We start from the raw sequence: 22825 nt of genomic DNA, 5'->3' as shown, positions 1-22825 counted from the left end.
GATTCATTTAGAGATGTTTCTCTTCTTTAATTTCTACAATTAATTTTTTATTTTATTTTTTAAATTTAAATTAAATATTCCAGAAGAAAGAAGCTACAATAGAATAGAAAATGAGCAAGCGCGGTGTAGGGTCCATTACAATTTTAAATTTTCATATATGAGTGGAGAAATTTTAAATACATTAAAAGCATTATATTTAATTAATATATTTATGTCATGTGTAATTTAATTAAATATAATTATCAATTACATAATAATTTATTAAAATAAATGTACAAATGACACACACACACACAGAATATATATATATATATATATATATTGTGGGTAACAACTCCAATGCACTCTTGAATGTTTGTTGACGGTCTTATCAATTATTTCCTGCTAAGTAATACAATGGTATATTTATAAGCTAATTTTCCTCAATTACTTAAGCTTTGAAAAATAAATAAATATTCAAAAAAAATAAACGGATAAGAAATAAGGACTATTTTTTCTTTGGAAAAAAAATCGTGAATTCATGGAAATGAGACAATAAGATGGAGAAAAATAGAAGTAATTTGGAGAATTTGAAAAGCTGAAATCTGCAGCGAACTCAAAAATCTTTGTGGATTTATTTCAACTTCTTGTTGGTCCTTAAAAGTTAAAAAAAGTTGAAAAGACAGTTCGTTGCACCAAGTAAGAAACCCTTGGCTTTGTAATAAGGAAAATGCTATTTACCCGGGTCAAATATCAGGTCAAACCCCGAAATTAACAAACAACGCCGTTTCATCTCTTTTTTTTTTTCCCCTAAAACGACGTCGTTTTTGGATATACTCATATATATTGTGAGGATCTTCTAACCTTGTTGTCGTAACTTCTGTTCTTGTAAATACAGGATTAACATAGTTGGTCTCTTTGAATGTTTCAAAGTCCCGGATAACAAGTGCAAGATTACATCACCTGAAGCCACTGAAGAATTTAAGATCACTGACTTTGGAGTCATGCAAGGTGACTGCTAATGACATTAAGAGACTTCAATCAAGGGACCTCCCCAATTTGGTAAGCTTCCGCCCTGGGTAGTTATGGAGGTTGAATATGATATCCTGTAAATAGTTATGTTGGCATGGAAGAGCTCCTACTTATATGCCTAAGAAGACATTTGACGAACTGTACAGCCCCAAATCGTTTTAGCTTGGTTAATGCAGCCCCAAATTGCTTTCTTTTCCTCTTCGTCTCACAGCCATTCTCCTTCTATTTCTCAACCATCGGCACCACCAACACCGACAACCATCACGCTTTTAAACCCAAGGGCGAAGGTCAGACCCCCACCAAAGCCCAGTTTTGTGCATAACTGGCAGAGGATGCGCACCCAAAATTGGAGTCCTACTTTAGAGAAAAGCCAAACGAAATACGATCTAATTTCAAGTGTTTCACAAAGCCAATAAAAAAGCAAAACCAGAGTGACAAACATTAGAGAAATTCTCAAACCCATGGAACCAAAACCGCGTAAGATAAAAAAAACTAGCAGACTACTCACTAAATAGATACAAATAGGTGCAAATTTTAACATCACCACAACCCACTTTATTCTCTTGCTCCTTGCTTGCTCACGGAGCGGCATACTGAAAAAAAAATGAAGAAGAAAAAAAAATCAATCTCATCTCATAGTGCCAGGATGAAGAAAGGAAATAAGATGTAATCTTTTTCTAACTAAGCGGTCGTTTTACATAGAATGAAAAAAAGAAAAGAAAAGAAGAAACGACGTCGCTTTAATAAGTTTCGGGATTTGACCCGGGATTTGACTCGGGATAAATAGCAGAACTCTTGTAATAATAGGCGCCATATAGGCATTAGGTCTACTAGCTTTACAGCATGAGTCGCTCCACATGAATTTCTATTTCAGCTGAAGATTTGGAACGAAGTGACCCACCCAGTGTCCCTCATGCTAAAGCTAAATACAACATTGTGAATTTCTTTGCCTTGTGCTCCTTGACTTCTTGTGCATCAGTAATTCAGTGTCAAGCATCAGACATTTCCTGTAAAAAACTTTTGCCAAAAAGAGTCTGGGGTGACACTGTCTAGAGAAAGATAAAGAGAGAAGATTCAGTAACGGGAAGTTCTGTAATTGTCTGTAAAAATGTTGCATGGCTGAAGAAAAAAACTTAAGACCCCAACTCTATACATGCAGGGTGTTTATTAATTTCACATGCAAATAACAAAAATTCAACACGTCGTGCATAGTCATCAGATGCATATGAAAGTGAAATTGCTGCATAATTAATGTAACAATTTCTAAATTTGACCAATTTTAAGTAATTGGCAAGTCCATGTGAGTTATGACTTCTAATTTCATGATTTTTTTTTGTCATTTTTAGTACACATTGTGAACTAACTTTAATTTCAATAGATTGTTTATAGATTTGGTTTAAAGTATTTATGAACCCAAAAATTGGTGGGTCTAGTTCAAATATCATTAATTTTTTGGAGTAAAGAAGAGAAGTGATAGTAGCAAGGGGCTATTTTCCAACGACCAGCAGATGAAATAAAGACAGAAAATTTGATTCTAGAATAACAAAAATTAATTAAGTTATGATCTGGGCAACTTTGAAAACATTACCCTGTACATAATTGGATTAATTTGTACATAGATTTTTGGAAACAAGCTTAATGACTTGGAAGTGTTAGAGAATCTTCAAGTTAATTTAAGTTGGATAAAATCTCTAATCGTAAGCTTAATCAAGTAAATATTCCTGTGAAGATAGCTGGTGAATTAAATTGGTTCTCCAGAAACGACAGCGTTTGAGGTTTGAGAAGCTTTATAAAATCATGTGCTGGTCACTTGCGTGTAATAGAAAACAGACTATCCAAAAACGACATCCTTATCGTGTGTTTTGGTCAGCAGTTAAAGTTTGTTAACCACTTCAATCTTGGATTTGTGCAACTTGAATTGATCTGATCAAAAAAATCTTGGGGGCAGTGATCAGCTTCGTTTAAGTTCAAGAACAAGCTGACTACTACAATTCCTGTATCTCAAAAACATGTTTTGACTGACAATAAATCCACTGCAGCGCCTCTGATTTCTCGAAATTATATTTCTTTGTGTATATATTTGTATATATAACTATATAAATAAATAAATATATATATATATATATATATATATATATTAATTTCAAATTGAAAAAAAAATGAGAATTTCCCAGAGAAGACAATCTGCACACCTCGAATCCCCCATCACAATTGCATCGTAGCCGTAGCTCTTATGAAATAAAACAATGAATCACATTCAAAAGTTACGACGATTGCAGGAAGGTAAAGCGGATCCTAAGAGCATCTCTAAAAGTCTCTATAAATTTTACTCTTCAAATATTTATTTGCTTACCTATGTAGCAAATAAAAAGATGAAAAATATGATATTCTCCAAAAGACTCTTTAAATAGAAATAAATTAATATTATTTTAATCAAATAATTAATTTTTTAAAGGAAAAGTCAATAGCAATTAAATTATTTCTCTCTCTTTCTCCAATAAAAAGTAATGAAATGTGAATTGAAGAGAGAGAAATCAACTCTCTAAATTTGAAGAGAGAAAATCATTTTTTAATTGAAGAATTTTAATTGCAGTGTCTTTTGAAACTTTAAATATTGATGTGCCTATTCAAATAAGTAATAAAATCTTATTTGAAGAGCCTTTTTAGAGATGCTCTAATGTCACTCTCACTCGCACTTACTATAGTATGAGTCAAAGTCATAAATAGCTAGCCATAAGGCAATAGCCACTGGTTTTTGTTTTTCGGCATGAGCAAACAAATTTGTTTTTTGGAAATTATAGATGCAAACATTAAATACAAAAGATTGTTTAAGTATAAATTCCCCCTATTAACAAAAAAAAAAAAGTAATAAATTCCCCATTCCAATTTTCATCATGATACTGATTCCATATCCACAACAGTGAACTTATTCTGAAACGTTCATTTTTTTTTTCTTGTCTTGTCCTTTTCTTTTCCAATGGGATGACCATAAAAGAGACTAGACATTAGACAGCACTTTCATATTTGATATATTGGTATCTTTTTCTGAATAAATGAAATCAGAGAGTATTTTAAATTAGAATCTCTTTCATTGATGTTTCTATTAATAAGATATTATTAGGAAGGTGTTTCTTAAAAAAAAAAGAGGTCATGCCTCTTGTAATTGTCCAAATAAAAGAAGAAAAAAGGAAAAAAAAACGCGTGGAAAAACATCTGCTCTCACGCCACAGCGGCACTGCCACCACTTATGCGGTTATGCCCAGCCCAAAACTTTTGAAGACAAAGGCGCAGCCATGTACACATGCTATACACCATTCTTGTATCTGGGTTCTTCTCTGCATTTCAGGTCTTTGCGCTCATGATTTTATATTTATTTTTGTTTTCATTTTTAATATAGAATTTTTGTTTTTTATTTTTATTTTTCTGAAATGATCCTTAAAAATAGTTTAAACAAGAACTTGTATGCACATTCATACACTATAAGTAACTAGCATATCTGTTGACTTGGGTGTGCTTTCTGTTACATTTATTCTTACATCGAGATTTTTCCTTTTGATAATGAGCAGGAGGCATGAATTGCTGCAAAATTTTGGATAATCACTGCTGGGCTGAGAACGTGAAGGCTAAGCTCCATTCTGACATATTATTAGTTTTTTGGAATTATTATGGTACTGATTTTATTTCTTCAGAACCCCCCGTCTTTCTTATCCGCAGCAGTATCAGCTCCATTCTCAACGTTGGATCTTTTTTTCTCTTTATTTTTCAAAGGATGGGGATTTTTTTTTTCGAATTACAAGAAAATGGATATGATATCATCCAACTTGGAATTTTTGTGACGACAGTCATCCCATCTTGTTCAATGTTGTAGACTTGTAGTCGTAAAGTCAAAACAACATTAGTAATTGTCGACTCAATAACAATACTTGTTGATGTCGAAATCCGGATGAGTCTGTTAGTAGCTCGATCTCAAATTCCTACATTATCATTATATTTGTTTGGTGAAAAACTGGTGGTTGATCTCTAAGAATATTCTCCAACTATGAGTAAATGATTCATGAGCAAATAACCTTCAAATTGATGATTAATAAGTACCTGAAATTATAAAGAATGGTCAGAGGCACCAGAAATTTTTCCGACGTAAATTCTCCAATACTCAAGTTAGTTATCTGGTTTACAGGAAAAATTAAATATATCATTTCTAATTTTTATAAATAAATAATCTTAAGTAAAATGTAATTAGAAGAATAAAACAAAAATTAAGAAAGAAAATTCAACCTCCCCTTGGCGCGATTTTTTTTGGGTTTTTATAAACACTCCACACCCATGACCTTAGATTGTGGCAATTAATGAATTAAAATCATGTCCTGATTTTTTGGAGGTGATCTATGGCGGTTATTTTGATGAGTCTTGCTTCTTGGTGATTTGGTCCAATGTCTCCTCAAACCCGTCTGCTTGAAGTCACCAGAATTGCCACCTGATCAAGATAGCTTGCTTAAGGTCTTGAGAATTACCACATGATCGAGGTGGTATGCTCATGATCACTAGAATTACCTCCTGATTGATGTGGTCTGCTCATGATCTCAAGATTATCACCTAGTCGAGGTGGTTTGCTCATGGTCTCAAGATTACCACCTGATTGAGGCGGTATGCTCATGCTCATTGAAGTTATTACCTGGTCGAGGTGGTTTGCTCATGGTCTTAAGATTACCACCTGATCGGAGATGGTCTACTCAAGATCACCAGAATTACTTTCTATTAGCTTGTCAACCATTTGCTCACTTTTTATTCGAGGAGATCATGGTTCAGGGGCGGATGCAACATGTGACCAGTGGAGGCCCAAAAAAAATTCTAAAATTGAAAGAGAAAAATATTTTAGTTTTCTAATTAGCCCCCATTAATTTTATTAAAATAGTCACTATAAATTATAAACCCCTATAAAATTTAAACTTTAACTTTTAAGAATTATAAAAACTTATATTTTAATTAAAAATAATGACAGCCCATCACCCAAATATTTTCTATTCTAAAAAATAGGATTAATTCTTCCAGTTTTTATAATAATAGTAGAACGAACGTTTTCAGTAATGAAACTGATGAAGAATTATCTTTGGAATCGGATGAGATAAATGATAGTTTAGTTATTTATATAGGAAACAATAAATTTAATAATATTGATAATGAGTCTATTGCATAACATTTTTAAAATATGAAAACGCGCAGAGAATAATTATAAATGTATTAGCAAATAATTTATATATTCAAAATTTTAGTTTTTCATATTCTACTATTATCTAATTTAGCCCCCGATAAATTATTTTTCTAAATCTGCTACTGTCATGGTTACCTTATTTTGTTCCCCAAACAATACTCTTTACATTAATTAAAAGAGAGGTATGATATAGATATATTCAAGTCAAAAATTGATAATATTTCAAGCTGAAAATAAAATGTTTATAATATTTCAAAGTAACAGAAAAAAAGGGAGACGAAAAAGATTACACTTCGCTTAGAATCTGAACAAAATATCTAAACAATTCATCTCATTTAATCTAACGGCTTAAATATAAAATCAAAAAGATAATAATTAATCCAATCTTTTTACGACAACAAAGACAAACAATCAACATTATTAATTGTCATTTCCTCGAATCTTCTAGTTCTGCCGCTTCCGCATGATAAGCTCTTACGTTCGCTCACATTTCATTGCATGTATATAAGATGGCATGTGCCCTAAATTTACTCTTCTTTCGAAAGGAGACTAATTAGTGAGTCACAAAGTCTTGCTCTGAAGGTAAACTCTCGCTGCAGTTGAAAACGAGCAGAGTGAAATCCCAACGATGACCTTGTTTGCATCATCAGCTTGTTCACTGAACCCAAACGCTCAGCCCTTCAAGCCACAACCAAAACGGCCTTTTTCAGGGACATTCATCATCCCTCACGCGCCGGTGATGACATGTGGCCGTCGGTTGTCTTGCAAACCCATGTGTTTTGATCAGCCAAAACCGCCGGTTTGGTGCTCGCATTCAGCCAACGTTGTGCCGCCGTACAATAACGACAATGTGAAAGCTAAGGTTGCTGTGACGAGGCCTCTGACCATGAGAGGAAAAGTTGTGGGTCATAAACGAAATTTGAAATGGGCTCCGAAGAACAGAGACGACGTCTATGGAGCGATGCTCGGTAAAAACACTACGCTGATGATAAGAAATATCCCTAACAACCTCAAGTGAGTTCTTTCTCAATCAAAAGCCTCTCCTCTTTGCTGTTCTCTCAGTACTACTCTTTCCAAATCCAAGTTCATTCATGTCGTCCCAAGCTTTTGGTATAATTTTTCTGTTTTGTTTTTTCCTCGCGTTTTTTTCCCCTGTAACGTCTGGCGCAAACGACAGTGAAATAAAACTGACATTCAAAGAGGTTGTAATGCTCATTGTTTGGCACCTGCACTCGGGGTTTGCTTTTGATTTTGTCTTCATTCACTGTTTGTCTGTAACTGTAAGGAAACATGTTTGTCGAGGAGGAGTCATCAATCATCCTTATGGCTATGGCATGTTTAATTAATCAGATGTCACATAAAAAATTGTACATTACTTGATCGTACGTGTCAAAGGCCGGTGGCCACAAAGCCAATTCAAGTTGGCTTTGACAAGCCGGCCAAAGAAAATGGTGATGCCGGCCAAAGAAAATGGTGCCATCCAAATGGAGAAAAAGAAGAAGTTGGCAACAACATTTGAAATATATACATATATATATTAATTTAATAGCCATTTTTTTGGCTATAAAAGGAAGAGCTCCCTAATTCATTTTATTCCAATCTTGAGATCCAAGTTTTGTAGAGAGAATTGAGAGTTTAAGAGCTTGCATTTATAAGCTCTAATTTTAGTGATTTGAGAATTTGGGTGTATTGAGGTTTTGGGTAGTGAGCTAAAATACTACAATACCTGTAACTTCTTTTCACTAGTAAAATATTTCCTTCTGTTTTCGCCCGTGGACGTAGGCTAAAAGCCGAACCACGTAATTTCTGGTATTCTCTTTTGTGCTTGTTCTTTATTTTCTTACAATTTTACTTTAGCTGCGTGTCTGCTTCACCCACCAATTATCTAACAGTGGTATCAGAGCTATTGGTTGTATTTTTTGGAGTCAGGTACTGTTCACGTATACGTTACTATTCACGTATACGGTACTATTCACGTGAAACGGTGGGAGCGATCCAAAAATTTTGCGGTGCAAAGCAGCGAATAGTGGTGTGAGTAAAACAACTGTGTGGTTTTGTACATGTCTAGGAAAGTTCTGTCACAAAGGCGATAAGAGCTTAAGGAGTCTGGGTTTTAAGTGGGACCATTGTGACCCCTCCAGTCTTTCCTGGGAACTTTCCTGGTGTGCATTCTCACACATACTCATAACTATTCAAGGTGGTATACCAGCTTGTGTGCAGTATTTATCAACAAAATGGCGGCAAAGTATGAAATTGAGAAATTTAACGGAAATAATTTTTCGTTGTGGAAAATGAAGATGAAAGCTGTATTGAGGAAAAATAATTGCTTGGCAGCAATTGGAGAAAGGCCCATGGAGATAACTGATGACAAGTGGAACGAGATAGATGGCAACGCCATTTCTGATCTACACTTGGCACTTGCAGACGGAGTATTATCCAGTGTGGCAGAGAAAAACACAGCGAAGGAAATATGGGATACTCTCACAAAATTGTACGAGGCCAAGTCACTACACAATAAAATCTTCTTGAAGAGGAAACTCTATACTCTTCGAATGGCGGAATCTACAATGGTGACCGACCACATCAACACATTGAAGACTCTATTTTCACAACTCACAACGTTGGGTCATAATATAGAGGAAAATGAACGTGCAGAGCTTCTACTTCAAAGTCTACCAGATTCGTATGATCAACTCATCATCAACCTGACGAACAACAATCCAGTGGAGGGTCTAGTTTTCGACGATGTTGCAGCCTCCGTATTAAATGAGGAGAGCAGGCGAAAAAACAAGGAAAACAGACAAGCAAGTTCGCAGCAAGCGGAGGCGCTATCGGTGACGAGAGGAAGATCAACAGAACGTGGCCCCAGTGGGAGTCAAAATCATGGTAGATCAAAATCCAGAAGTAAGAAGAATGTTAAATGCTACAACTGTGGCAAGAAAGGGCATGTCAAAAAGGAGTGTTGGAGTAACCAGAAGAAAAGAGAGGGCAAAGAACCTGAGTCATCAAATGCTCAGGGGTGTGTAGCAAGTACCTCAGATGATGGCGAAATTCTCTACAGTGAGGCAACAACTGTTTCAGAAGGCAGAAAACGACTTTCTGATGTCTGGCTTATAGACTCGGGAGCTACCTGGCACATGACCTCTAGGAGAGAATGGTTCCACACATATGAACCTATCTCAGGAGGATCTGTATATATGGGTAACGATCATGCCTTGGAGATCGCTGGTATTGGTACTATCAAAATAAAAATGTTTGATGGTACAATTCGCACAATTGGAGAGGTAAGACATGTCAATGGCCTGAAGAAAAATCTATTGTCTTTGGGACAAATGGATAGTCATGGGTACAAAACTCATGTGGAGAATGGAATAATGAAGATCATTAAATGCGCGCTTGTATTGATGAAGGCAGAAAAGATTGGTGCTAATTTATTCATGCTTAAAGGAGAAACACTACAGGAGGCTGATGCGTGTGTCGCGTCAAATGGAGAAGAATCAACAATGATGTGGCATCTCAAACTCGGCCACATGTCAGAACAAGGCTTGAAGATTCTCTCTGAGCGAAAATTGCTTCCGGGGCTCAAATCGGTAAGTTTACCATTTTGCGAGCATTGTGTTACAAGTAAGCAGCATAGATTAAAATTCAGTAAATCTATTGCTAGAAGTAAATGCATTATAGACTTGATTCATTCTGATGTTTGGGAATCACCGGATATATCCATGGGAGGTGCAAAGTACATGGTGACTTTCATTGATGACTATTCCAGAAGATGTTGGGTATATCCGATTAAGAAAAAGTCAGATGTATTTTCAGTATTTAAAGAATACAAAGCGCGGGTGGAACTTGAATCTGGTAAAAAGATCAAGTGCTTGAGGACAGATAATGGTGGAGAATATACAGACGGCGAGTTTCTTACTTTCTGTAAGCAAGAAGGTATTCAGAGACAGTTCACGGTGGCATACACTCCTCAACAAAATGGAGTGGCAGAACGGATGAACAGAACTCTTACAGAAAGAATAAGAGCTATGTTGAGGACTGCTGGTCTACCCAATTCATTCTGTAAGCAAGAAGGTATTCAGAGACAGTTCACGGTGGCATACACTCCTCAACAAAATGGAGTGGCAGAACGGATGAACAGAACTCTTACAGAAAGAATAAGAGCTATGTTGAGGACTGCTGGTCTACCCAATTCATTCTGGGCAGAAGCAGCCAAAACTGCCTGTTATATAGTAAATCGGTCGCCATCTACAGCTATTGGGTTGAAGACAGCGATGGAGATGTGGACTGGAAAGCCAGCTGATTATTCCTACCTACATGCATTTGGATGTCCTGTGTACGTGATGTACAATGCCCAAGAAAGAACAAAGCTGGATGCAAAATCTAGAAGATGTATCTTCTTGGGGTATGCTGATGGAGTAAAGGGGTATCGTCTGTGGGACCCCATTGCCCACAAGATCGTCATCAGCAGAGATGTTATTTTTGTAGAAGATCAACTGCAAAGGAAAGATGGGGATGATAGCACTGTAAAAGAAAAGTCAGAGATTGTACCAGTATATGTGGAAAATAATCTAGAAGATTCAGATTCTTCTGAAGCAGCACTAGAGCACGAGGAACAAGAACCAGTCGAGTCTGAGGCTCCAGAAGTTCGTCGGTCAACTCGTGAGAGACGACCGCCGACGTGGCACTCGGAGTATGTCACAGAGATCAACGTTGCATACTGTCTTCTAACAGAGGATGGAGAGCCTTCAACTTTCCATGAAGCTTTAAACAGCTCAGATGTTGCTTTGTGGATGACAGCAATGCATGAAGAAATTGAAGCTCTACACAAGAACAAGACATGGGAACTTGTACCACTACCACACGGAAGAAAAGCCATTGGAAACAAATGGGTATACAAGATCAAACGTGATGGCAATGACCAAGTGGAGCGGTATCGTGCGCGATTGGTGGTGAAAGGATATGCTCAGAAAGAAGGTATTGACTTCAACGAGATATTTTCGCCGGTGGTTCGACTCACAACAGTCAGAATAGTTTTGGCAATGTGTGCCACATTTGACCTACATCTAGAGCAGTTAGATGTGAAAACTGCATTTCTTCATGGAGAACTTGAAGAAGAAATATATATGCTCCAACCAGAAGGTTTTGCAGAAACAGGAAAGGAGAACTTGGTTTGCAGGTTGAACAAATCTCTATACGGTCTCAAACAGGCGCCGAGGTGTTGGTATAAGAGATTTGATTCCTTCATCATGAGCCTTGGATACAACAGACTCAGTTCAGATCATTGTACATATTACAAGAGGTTTGAAGATAATGATTTCATCATTTTACTGTTGTATGTGGATGACATGTTGGTAGCAGGTCCCAACAAAGATCGAATCCAAGAATTGAAGGCACAGTTGGCTAGGGAGTTTGAAATGAAGGACTTGGGACCAGCAAACAAGATTCTAGGGATGCAAATTCACCGAGACAGAAATAACAGGAAGATTTGGCTCTCACAGAAGAATTATTTGAAGAAAATCTTGCGGCGCTTCAACATGCAAGATTGTAAGTCAATTTCTACCCCACTTCCTGTTAATTTCAAATTATCCTCAAGTATGTGTCCTAGCAATGAAGCGGAGAGGAAGGAGATGTCTCGAGTACCGTATGCATCAGCAGTGGGAAGTTTGATGTTCGCTATGATATGTACTAGACCGGACATTGCACAAGCAGTGGGAGTAGTCAGTCGATACATGGCGAATCCTGGTGGAGAGCATTGGATAGCTGTGAAAAGGATTCTGAGATACATCAGAGGAACCTCAGATGTTGCATTATGTTATGGAGGATCAGAGTTTACTGTCAGGGGTTATGTGGATTCAGATTTTGCAGGAGATCTTGATAAAAGAAAATCCACTACTGGTTATGTGTTTACACTTGCGGGAGCAGCTGTAAGCTGGGTTTCGAAACTGCAGACCGTTGTGGCTTTATCTACAACAGAAGCAGAATACATGGCAGCTACACAAGCTTGCAAGGAAGCTATTTGGATACAAAGGTTATTGGAGGAGCTCGGGCATAAACAACAGAAAATTCCTGTGTTTTGTGACAGTCAGAGTGCCCTGCACATTGCAAGGAATCCAGCCTTTCATTCCAGGACAAAGCACATAGGAGTTCAGTATCACTTCGTTCGTGAAGTAGTGGAAGATGGAAGTGTGGATTTGCAGAAAATCCATACCAAAGAGAACCTAGCAGATGTTTTGACCAAGCCGATAAATACTGATAAGTTTGTCTGGAGTAGATCCTCTTGTGGCCTAGCAGAAACGTAGGCAACATGATTATGGCGAAGCAGAAAGGATGATGTGGAGATTGATTGATTTTCAATCAAATCTCCAAGTGGGAGAAATGTCAAAGGCCGGTGGCCACAAAGCCAATTCAAGTTGGCTTTGACAAGCCGGCCAAAGAAAATGGTGATGCCGGCCAAAGAAAATGGTGCCATCCAAATGGAGAAAAAGAAGAAGTTGGCAACAACATTTGAAATATATACATATATATATTAATTTAATAGCCATTTTTTGGCTATAAAAGGAAGAGCTCCCTAATTCATTTTATTCCAATCTTGAGATCCAAGTTTTGTAGAGAGAATTGAGAGTTTAAGAGCTTGCATTTATAAGCTCTAATTTTAGTGATTTGAGAATTTGGGTGTATTGAGGTTTTGGGTAGTGAGCTAAAATACTACAATACCTGTAACTTCTTTTCACTAGTAAAATATTTCCTTCTGTTTTCGCCCGTGGACGTAGGCTAAAAGCCGAACCACGTAATTTCTGGTATTCTCTTTTGTGCTTGTTCTTTATTTTCTTACAATTTTACTTTAGCTGCGTGTCTGCTTCACCCACCAATTATCTAACAGTACGGACGTACTTTAATTTGATCAAGGAACAAGGGGCTTGCATGTTGCATTTGCATCCACTAATCTACACAACCTCATTTGACTTGATACGCATTGCTTAATTAATTTCCGTCTTAATTACATCTACACTAAGGTATCATGTGAGCTTAATAATTTCATTTACATTAATGAGCAGAAGGCGCGATTTGTTGCACATTTTGGACAGCCACTGCAGGGTTGAGTACTTGAAGTCAAAGTGGCATTGTAAATCTGAGTTCGATTTTTTGTATTTGCCTATGGATTTTAGGTAAGAACCCCTTTTCTTTTTCTAATTTTCCTTTTTTTAAAAAAAATTTTTTTTCCTGATATTTTTCAACTTTCAAATCAAAGCATACATTTGTTTAATTGTTTGTGTGAATGGTTTATTTCGTAATTTCCAGACGCAGAGCTAATCTGGGGTATGCGTTTGTGAACTTCACAACTGCCGCTGGAGCATTGAGGTTCTGGAAAGCGTGCAACAAATATAAGTGGGAAGTTGAGGCGCCTGGCAACAAGAAAATGTGTGAAATAGCATGTGCCGACATCCAGGTTAATTACACTGCTCAATATGTTTTTTTTTCCCTTAATTTCCACTGCCATTAAATGATCCTTTTAGATTTGTAAAGTGAAAGTGAAGGCATTTTTAATTAATAATTATTATGAAACGCAGGGCAGGGATGCGCTTGAGAAACATTTTGAGCGCTTCAAGTTCTATTGTCACACCGATGGTTACCTGCCAGTGATACTATCTCCTCCGCGTGACGGTTGGAATTACAGCAAGCCTATTATCGTTGGGAAACGCTTTGACGTGGCAGCTGCTCCTCCTCTCTATTTTGACAGGAAATTCAGATCCAAATCCAAATCCAAACCTTGTCATAACTAAACGACGACGTCACAGCTGCTCCTCCGTCGTTTCATGCCATTTTAATTTAGTAATCTTTTATGTCTGGATTTGTAGGCAGTCAAGTTAATTAGCTTTTAGCCATACATATTTCATCTTTTGCCTTAGGACGACCATAATTAGGTTTTCTTATAAGTAAGGGCACGGACCGTGCATGTTGTTGTTTGATGTTATGGCCTTAGTTTTCATTATCTCCCTCGGGAGACGGCAAGGGTCTCGGGTGAACTGGAAACATTGGTTTCTTCTTGTATGGCATTTCGTTGAATTTTAGTCCTTTTTCATGAAGAATAGAAAAATAATAATAGAATAATAGCTTTTTTTCAGCGCCGTGTTAATTTTTAGTTTCTGTTGGCTGCTCATAACATGACAAAACGTAAAGCCAAATTAATTAAAGCCTTAATTCATTTCTGACCCCTGAAATTAAGGACCTTTCTATGTTACAGAATCTGTATCATACAACCACCCAAAAAATTAGTTTCTTTACACCTCTTAGTGTTGCTATTCAAACAATTCAGGGGTTGTGTAATTTTGGGTGAGCTGTAAGTTACATATTCTGTAACTTAGCAGCACCCCTGAAATTAACTTCTAAAGTAAAATTAAAGAACACGTAATCATACGTACGAATTGATGGGGCTTGCTTGACCTTTGTAGAGTTCAATCAACTTCTTAACTAGATTTAATATTGAAGAATATTACGATTTTAACCCGAGAAAAAAAAAATAAAGAAATTATATGCTTCGATTTTTGGCTTCACCCTGCTCTGCAGCTGCGGAGGTTAAGTTCCAATTGCAAGAAGTTCATAATTCCCTCAAAAGAGCAAGTGCAAGATAGAGTTGGAAGCAAGCCTGATCACAGTGAGTAAATATGGTGAAACATCAGAGATCATTGCCTTTCACATCAGAGAACATTGCCAGCCTTTTCTTCTGCCTGTGCTCATCGGTGGGATTTACTTCCAGTAGGGTCCCCACAATATTCAGAGTCTTGTTTTTTAACCTTAATAAATTATTTTGGAAAATGAGGCAAAATAAAGAGTTTTGTTAAAAAAAAAATTGCATAGAAATTAAAAAAAATTATCAGTCATATATTTTTAAATGATATTTATATTAAACGTGTATAAATATTTTTTAATTATATCATTCATATATTATAAGTTAACAAAACAAGTCTATCATCAATCAATCCGTTAATTTCCATTAAAAAATTAATAAAATTAGATTAATTATCATGGCGCTATATCTTTTTGCGGTGCCCAAACCATCTCAAAAGGGTCCTAAACTCTATTCGTAGTCCAATCTAATTTAATAAGCTAGCACAAGGGCATATTGTTAATTATGGGCACGAGCTTTTGGGCGTGAGAAGTGACTGTTGGAGTTCTTATTATTTACTTGTAATTTTGAAAAACAATGAAAACGACGCTTTAAGGAAGAAGGAAAAAAAAAAGAAAAAAAAAAAAACCTCCAACAATAGTAAGGATCATCAAGAAGATCTTGCTTTGATTTTTGTTTCAATTTTGGCGGTGGCCACCGAAGCAGAAAAGACAGGTAATTAAAACTAGTTAAGCAGCCCCAGCCTCTAGAGGCAAGGGCCAAGGGCTACCAGCTAGCTTTGGGTATCAGCTAGTGTGGAATTTCCATTTCAGCCGACGAATTTTGCATGACAAGACTTAATTAGCTAGCTCCCAAGACAAGCTTTTTTTTTTTTTTTTAATACTGATTAATTATTAAATTACTGTATTATATAAATATTTATAATAATTACTTATTATAATAGAGATATTACATTATTATTTACAATCAAATATATATAATTAGGACTTACATATATGTCCAGATAAATAATTTCTCACAAGAGAGGAATATCCATACTCCACTTATATTTCATAAGGGAGAAGAATTTTTAAATATAAAAAATATTTAGCCCCCCATAATATTTTTGTGAAGGTTAGAACCGCTGTTCTCATAAGCTCACATTTCGTAAGGAAGAAGAATTTTTAAATATAAAAAATATTTAACCCCCCACAATGCTTGTGAGGGCAGTAGCCCACCGCTTCGGCCTTGGCCGAAGTGGCTCCCAAGACAAGCTTAAAACTGCATAAATGTGCAATTTTAATTTGTATGTTGCATGGCTCAAGAAAAACTTCTTACCCTAATCATGTTAACGTTGTTTGGCTGTTCGCTGTGTGAGAAAACAGTAAGAATATTGAAAGAGATCTTTGACATTGTCGTCAAAATTTTATGTCACAAACTTCCTTTATTTACAAAACATCCATTCTATTCACTCTTCTCGAATTTTTCCGCTGACCAACACGGGTGAATACATGTGTTAAGAAGATGAAATAAATACTCAGCTCAATTCACTTGTTAAGTTTACAGCAAAAATATGAAATGAGTAGCTTTTAGTTTTGGTTTTACAGCATATATATAAAATGAGTTAGCGTGCTGTATTAAAAACAGTTAATGATTCGAAAAGACACACCCAAAATTAATTTCCGTGTATCTTACTATTTCGTTCGGAAATAGAGATTTAATTTCATTTCATATGAAGTTTAATGTAACAATAAATTCGGCCAATTCAGAGCAACTTCCTCGCAAGTACATGCGTAACTTTTTATTCATTCTTTTTTTTTCATTAACTTTCTTCAAATTTAGTTGTATCATGATCACCAAAATTGTTGCGCGCAGGGTCTTATTTCAAATGATTGTATTAAATTATTGGGTAAAGCGACGGTAGCAAGGACTCAGCTGAGAGGCTTTAAATCACTGGTAAATTTGGCGTTAGAGCTAAATGATTTTGTTTTTTGGGTAGATAATATACCAACAAACTTTTTGTACTTATTCACTCAATTGGATGAATGAAAGTTATACTTTCTCTCAAAAAAAAAAAAAAAATCATGGGCAATTTTCCAGCTACTGGCAGACAAAACGAAGACTAAATAGAGTAGAATGACAAATTATTGATATCATGAATGGATGATCTGGGAAACATGATAGATCACGTTGGTTTGAACCTTGGATTTATTTATTATCCAAAAGTTAAAATAAAACTCAGATTCATTTACTCTGAAACTACTTGTTTAATTTATACAATTTAAATTTGCATTTCATTTTTAAATTTAAATTAAATATTCCAGTAGAAAGAAGCTGCAACAGAATTGAAAATGAATAAGCCTTGGTGTAGGGTCCATTGCAATTTTAAATCTTCATATATGCGAGTTCAGAAATTCTACATTAAAAGTATTACACTTTATTAGTACACGTAGGTCATGTATAATATATATATATATAAGTTTAATGTACTCTTCAATTTCCTTGAGAGTCTTATACACTATCACCGACTAATTGTATAAATAATTATTTATAAAAAAATAAACGATTAAAAAAAAGGACTATTTATTATTTCTTTTTTTTTCTGGGGAACTTAAAAAAAAAGTTGAATTAATGGAAATGAGACGATACGATAGAGAAAAATAGAAGTAAATTTAGAGAATTTGAAAAGCTGTAATCTGCTGCGATCTCCAAAATCTTTGTGGACTTGTTTTAACTTGTTGATGGTCCTTAAAAGTTGAAAAGACAGTTACTTGCACCGAGTAAGAAACCCCTGGCTTCGTAATAATCGCCCTACAGGCATTAGGTCTGCTAGCTTTCAGCATCAGCAGTTTCGCAGGAATTTTCCATTTCAGCTGAAGAATTAGAACGAAGTGACCCACCGAGGCTAAGCTAAATACAGCATAGTCAGTATCTTTGCCTTGTGATTCTTGACTTCTTGTGCATCTGTAATCCCGTGTCAAGCTTCAGCCATTTCTTGTAAAACAATTTTGCCAAAAAAGCTATAGAGTTGACATTGTCAAGAGAAACATACAAAGAGAAGATTCAGTAACGGGGAGTTCTGTAATTATCTGTAAAAGTCGTTGCATGGCCCAAGAGAAAACTTAAGACCCTAACCCTATGTCCCTTTGCATGAAGGGGGCTTGCTGTGATTTAAATTAGTAAAGATATTGGTAGGAACTTTGTCTTTTCATTGCAGACACTCAGAAATTTTGGTGACCATGCATCTAATCCCTCGCACATTTTTTTTTTAATTATACATAAATTGTTATTGACATTACATCAAATATTATAATTAATATTTACAATCATATTACACAATTAGGGCCATCGCCATACGTTAACACACGAAAATACTTATTCAGATACTTTAAACTCTCTCTAATATTCGAAGGATGCCTACTTCACTCACATTTCGTAAATGAGAGACTATTTTTACTCAATTATATTGATAATTGAAGGAGTACTAAAACTAATATCTATAAAACTCGAACTCTTACACTCAATATTATAAATATAAGGTTTCTCAATTGGACCAAAAGTTCATTAGTCTCGTACATTTTATTTAATATTTCTGTTTCTTTTTTTTTTTTTTTTTTTTAGAGATAATGCTTCTATCCTTTTATCGCTCCTTTTATCTTCAAATTTGTATCTGATGACTATGCACTTATGACGTGTTGAATATGTGATATATCTATATGAAATTAATAAGATTCTCAATTCAAATGACGGGTTTGATTAACCACTGGTATAAAATGAGCTGCAGATTCTATAACAAGATGAAATGTTTGGATTATTAACAAATTTTGATACTTCGCCCGCAAGCAGAGAATGAAAGTGAAATTGCTGCGTAATTAATGTTTGATCAATTTTAAGTAATTGGCAAGTCCAAGTGAGTTGTGACTTCTAATTTATTGAATTCTTTTGCCAGATCTAGCATAGACATTGTGAACAAACTTTCATTTCAGTAGATTGTATATAGATTTGGTTAAAGTATTTATGAACCCAATTATTGGTGGGTCTAGTTCAAACAATATCATTAAATTTTGGGGACAAAGAAGAGAAGTGACAGTAGCAAGGGGCTATTTTCCAACGAACAGCTGATGAAATGAAATAACGACATAAACTTTCATTCTAGAATAACAGAAATTAATTTGAAAACGTTATTCTGAACCTAATTTGATTAATTTGTACGTTGATATTTGGAACCAAGCTTAATCATGACTTGAAGTGTTCCGGCCATCTCAATTCGTAAAGCTTAATCAAGTAAATGTTCCCGCCATCTCGAACATATGTTTTGACTGATAATAAGTCCACTGTATCGCCTCTGATTTCTCGAAATTTCATTTTAATTGCAAATTGAAAATAAAATGAAAATTTCTCAGAAAAGACAATCGGCGCACCTCGAACCCCCCAAGTCCCAACACAATTGTTGCATCTTCTAAATTCTGAGAATAAAATGAAAAGATGAATCACGTTCAAAAGTCACGACGATTACAGGAAGGCAAAGAGATCCTAAAACGTCACTCGCACTCCCCCTCACTATAATCTAAGTCAAAGTCATAATAAATAGCTTGTCGTATGGCGATAGCCATTGTTTTCGTCTTTTGGTAGAAGCAAACATATTTGTCTTCTGGAAATTATAGAAGCCAGCATTAAATGCTAAAGATTGTTTTAAGTAATAAATTCCCCATTCCAATTTTCATCATTATACTGATTCCATATCCACAACAGCGAAACTTATTGTGAAACGATGAATTTTTTTTTCTTTTCGAATGGGATGATTATGATAGAGACGACACTTTCATATTTAATATATTGGTATCTTTTTCTATTTCTGAACTAAATAAAATCAGAGAATATTTTAAATTAATATCTCTTTTCATTGATTATTCTATTAAAAAGATATTAGTAGAAAGGTGTATACACAAAAATAAAATGGCTCATGCCCCGTGTAATTGGACCAAATATTGCCTCAATTTTCCGCTGAAAGAAGAAAAAAGAAAAACGTGAGAAAAAACATCTGCTCTCACACCACCACCTCTGCCCAACACACAACTTATGAAGACAAAGGCACAGCCATGGACGCATGCTCCGCAACCTCCAAGCTCAAAGTCAGAGCTGCTAACTAACACTAGTACTACCACTGAAGCTGATCGGCAGCTGCTCATGAGGCCAGTAAACTCGCTCAATCCTCATGCCAAGCCTTTTGTGCCACAACCGACTAAAGCCCTTTTCCTCCCTCATCACGCGCCGCCGGCGTTGACACACCACTTCTCTTCTTTCCAACTCCACTACCCCATGAACATGAATATGATGTGCCTTTATCATCAGCCCACTACACCGATTAGGTCATCGTATCCATATTCATATTCATACCCAAAAGGAAACAGTAGCGGTGAGGCGTGCGATTGCCACGTACAATTACTATGGAGTTTTTCAGCACCTAAAGAAGCAGCTACTGATGACGACACTGGTAAAACGAAGAGTGTTGGTGATGGCGATGATGGCTACTACCAAGTTTTGCTTGCTGGTGGAGAGACTACTTTGATGATTAAAAATATCCCAAACCGTTTTAAGTCAGTTCTCTTTCATTGTTCTCTTCTCTTAATCTTGGCTTGATGACTACTTTCTTGTTTCTCTTGTTTCCGCTAGCAGTATTGTGTATGTGAACATCTGGTTTATTTTCTGGTGAAATCTCTCACCTTCTGAGTTAATTGGGTTGATATTTTTAAGTTTCTTTTTTTATTTATTTTTTATTTTTTATTTTTTTATTTTGCTTTTTGTTTGTTCTTCTGTTACACTCCTAGCATTAAACAAAACCCTGTGTATGTTGATGCTCGGTTGCAGGTGTTGCTTTTTATTGTTGTCTTTCACTCTTTCAATTAAGTTCATTCTTCTTGTATTACCCCAAACACTACACCTTTTTTTTTTTTTTTTTTAATTTGGTGTTTTACTTTTTACTTTTCCTGAGACCTTTGTTGCATCAAATAACGACTGTAAAAGCTGATCAAGAGATAGTAATGGTCATTGTTTAGGTAGCACTCTACTTCCTCTTTTGTCTTTATCTACCTTTATTTATACGGTAGATGGTAGTAATGTTTAATCAATGACCGATCACCCAGTATCCTTTGTATTGGATCACATTAATACACAATTCTCGTATCTGGGTTCTTCTCTTCAATTCAAGTCTTCATGCTCACGATTTTATATTTGTTTTGGTTTTCATTTTTAAGTCTAGATTTTTTTCTTTTTTTTCCCCACCTGAAAGGATCCTTAAAAATAGTTTAAACAAGAACTTGTATGTAAATTCATACGCTATAAGTAACAAGCCTATCTGTCGACTTGGGTTTGCTTTCTCTCACGTTTATTTTTACACCAAGATGTTTCCTTTGGATAATGAGCAGGAGGCATGATTTGCTGCAAATTTTGGATAATCACTGCTGGGCTGAGAACATGAAGGCTAAGCTGCATTCTGACCCCTGTAGGTCTGAATACGATTTTCTTTACCTGCCCATGGACTTTTGGTAAATAAGTTTAAACCTTTCCTTTCTCACAGTCTAATTTATTCCCCAATGATTTTCAATCAAGTGAAGCATTTTTTTTTTATTGAGTTAAAAAAAGCATTTAGTAATATGAGAATTTGTTTAGCCATGGAGCCAATCTCGGCTATGCATTTGTCAATTTTACGACTTCAGTAGCCGCTGTGAGATTTGCCAAAGCCTTCAACAAAAGCCGATGGGAGGCTCAAGTTCCAGGGAATAAAAAGACTTGTGAGATATCTCGGGCAGCTATTCAGGTGATTAAAATATACTATTTGTCAACGTCCATTGGCTCCTTGTCTTCATTTTTACTTATTGTTATTTAATAATTTTCAATCTTATATTCTATCAAGTGGCTGGAGTTTTTAACTAGTGCTTGTGGTGATCAGGGCATGGATGCGCTGAAAATTCATTTTCAGGAAAAGTGCTTCAATTGTCACACGGACAGTTACCTCCCTGTGATACTAGCTCCTCCCCGTGATGGTTGGATGCGCACCAGACCTACCATTGTTGGGAGATGTATTAATGTAGGTGCTGCTGCTCCTGTTTATAGGAGGAAATCCCCATTGATGATGAGAAGAAAATGTTTCAAAAAATAAACCATCACTGCTGCTCCAGTTAGAATTTTTCTGTGCTGCTTTCAAGTATAACCATTCTGTAATCTTTGGTTCAAGTCATTTGGGGCACAGGGCTTGGCGCTTGGTATTTTAAGTTGAATGGCCTTTGTTTTCATTCTCTCCCTAGGTGAGTCTTTTTATGGCTCTTGGCAATGTCTGGGGTGAAGTGGAAACATTGGTCTCTTATTATGTGTTTAGTGGCTTTCTTTGAGAAATTTGCTGGGTTTTGGAACTGGTGTGACTTACCAAAACATTTAGTAGGATTTTAACTTGCAATTCGCAAGCTTGTGATGGAATGAATCATGTTTAATAGTCATTGATACTTTTGTGCTGTATGACGTTGAAGTCTGTAATTTTATGTCTATTTTTTTCCCCTTTCCTCCCCCGCAAATGCATCCATGCTTATCTGGAGTCCTTTTAACTGCAAACTCCTGCTTGAATTTCTTTTCTGGTTACTACGTTTTTTCGTACTTCAGTTTTCCTTGCTTCGGTAGATTTTGCTGAGATTGTAACAGTTGTCTTAGTTTCTATTCATTGATTCCTGCTACAGTAAACACGAAGGGGCCTTCTAATTTGTAATAGTACAAACAAAGCGATTGGGGCTTGATGGCCAAGTCCTTTAATTTAGAAGGGCCCATCAATGAGCGTCTTAGGCTTTAGCGTTTGGAAAAAGCGTCTAGGCGGACTCTAACATCTCCATTAATGATAAAATTGACCTTAATGTAGTTTGTTGCTCATGGAGCCCCGATTTTTGAAGTTTTATTTATTCTTTGTTTATTTGTTTAAATCGCATTTCGTAATATAAGGGAAACAGATTTAC

At 35.9% G+C, this 22825-nt stretch overlaps 1 protein-coding gene across 1 annotated transcript; it reads left to right on the top strand.

Annotated features, from left to right (window-relative positions):
* The first annotated feature begins 19775 nt into the window (after window positions 1-19775).
* Window positions 19776-22377, top strand: LOC102622746 (uncharacterized). The gene is made up of 4 exons (XM_006472954.4): window positions 19776-20425; window positions 21254-21373; window positions 21498-21645; window positions 21778-22377. The coding sequence occupies exons 1-4, from the start codon at window positions 19908-19910 to the stop codon at window positions 21985-21987; spliced, it is 996 nt and encodes a 331-aa protein (XP_006473017.2). The 5' UTR covers window positions 19776-19907; the 3' UTR covers window positions 21988-22377.
* Window positions 22378-22825: the final 448 nt, after the last annotated feature.

The sequence above is a fragment of the Citrus sinensis genome, chromosome 5 (genome assembly GCF_022201045.2).
Source record: "Citrus sinensis cultivar Valencia sweet orange chromosome 5, DVS_A1.0, whole genome shotgun sequence".
Classification (NCBI taxonomy): Eukaryota; Viridiplantae; Streptophyta; class Magnoliopsida; order Sapindales; family Rutaceae; genus Citrus; species Citrus sinensis.
This window is presented reverse-complemented; position numbering and strand designations above follow the sequence as displayed.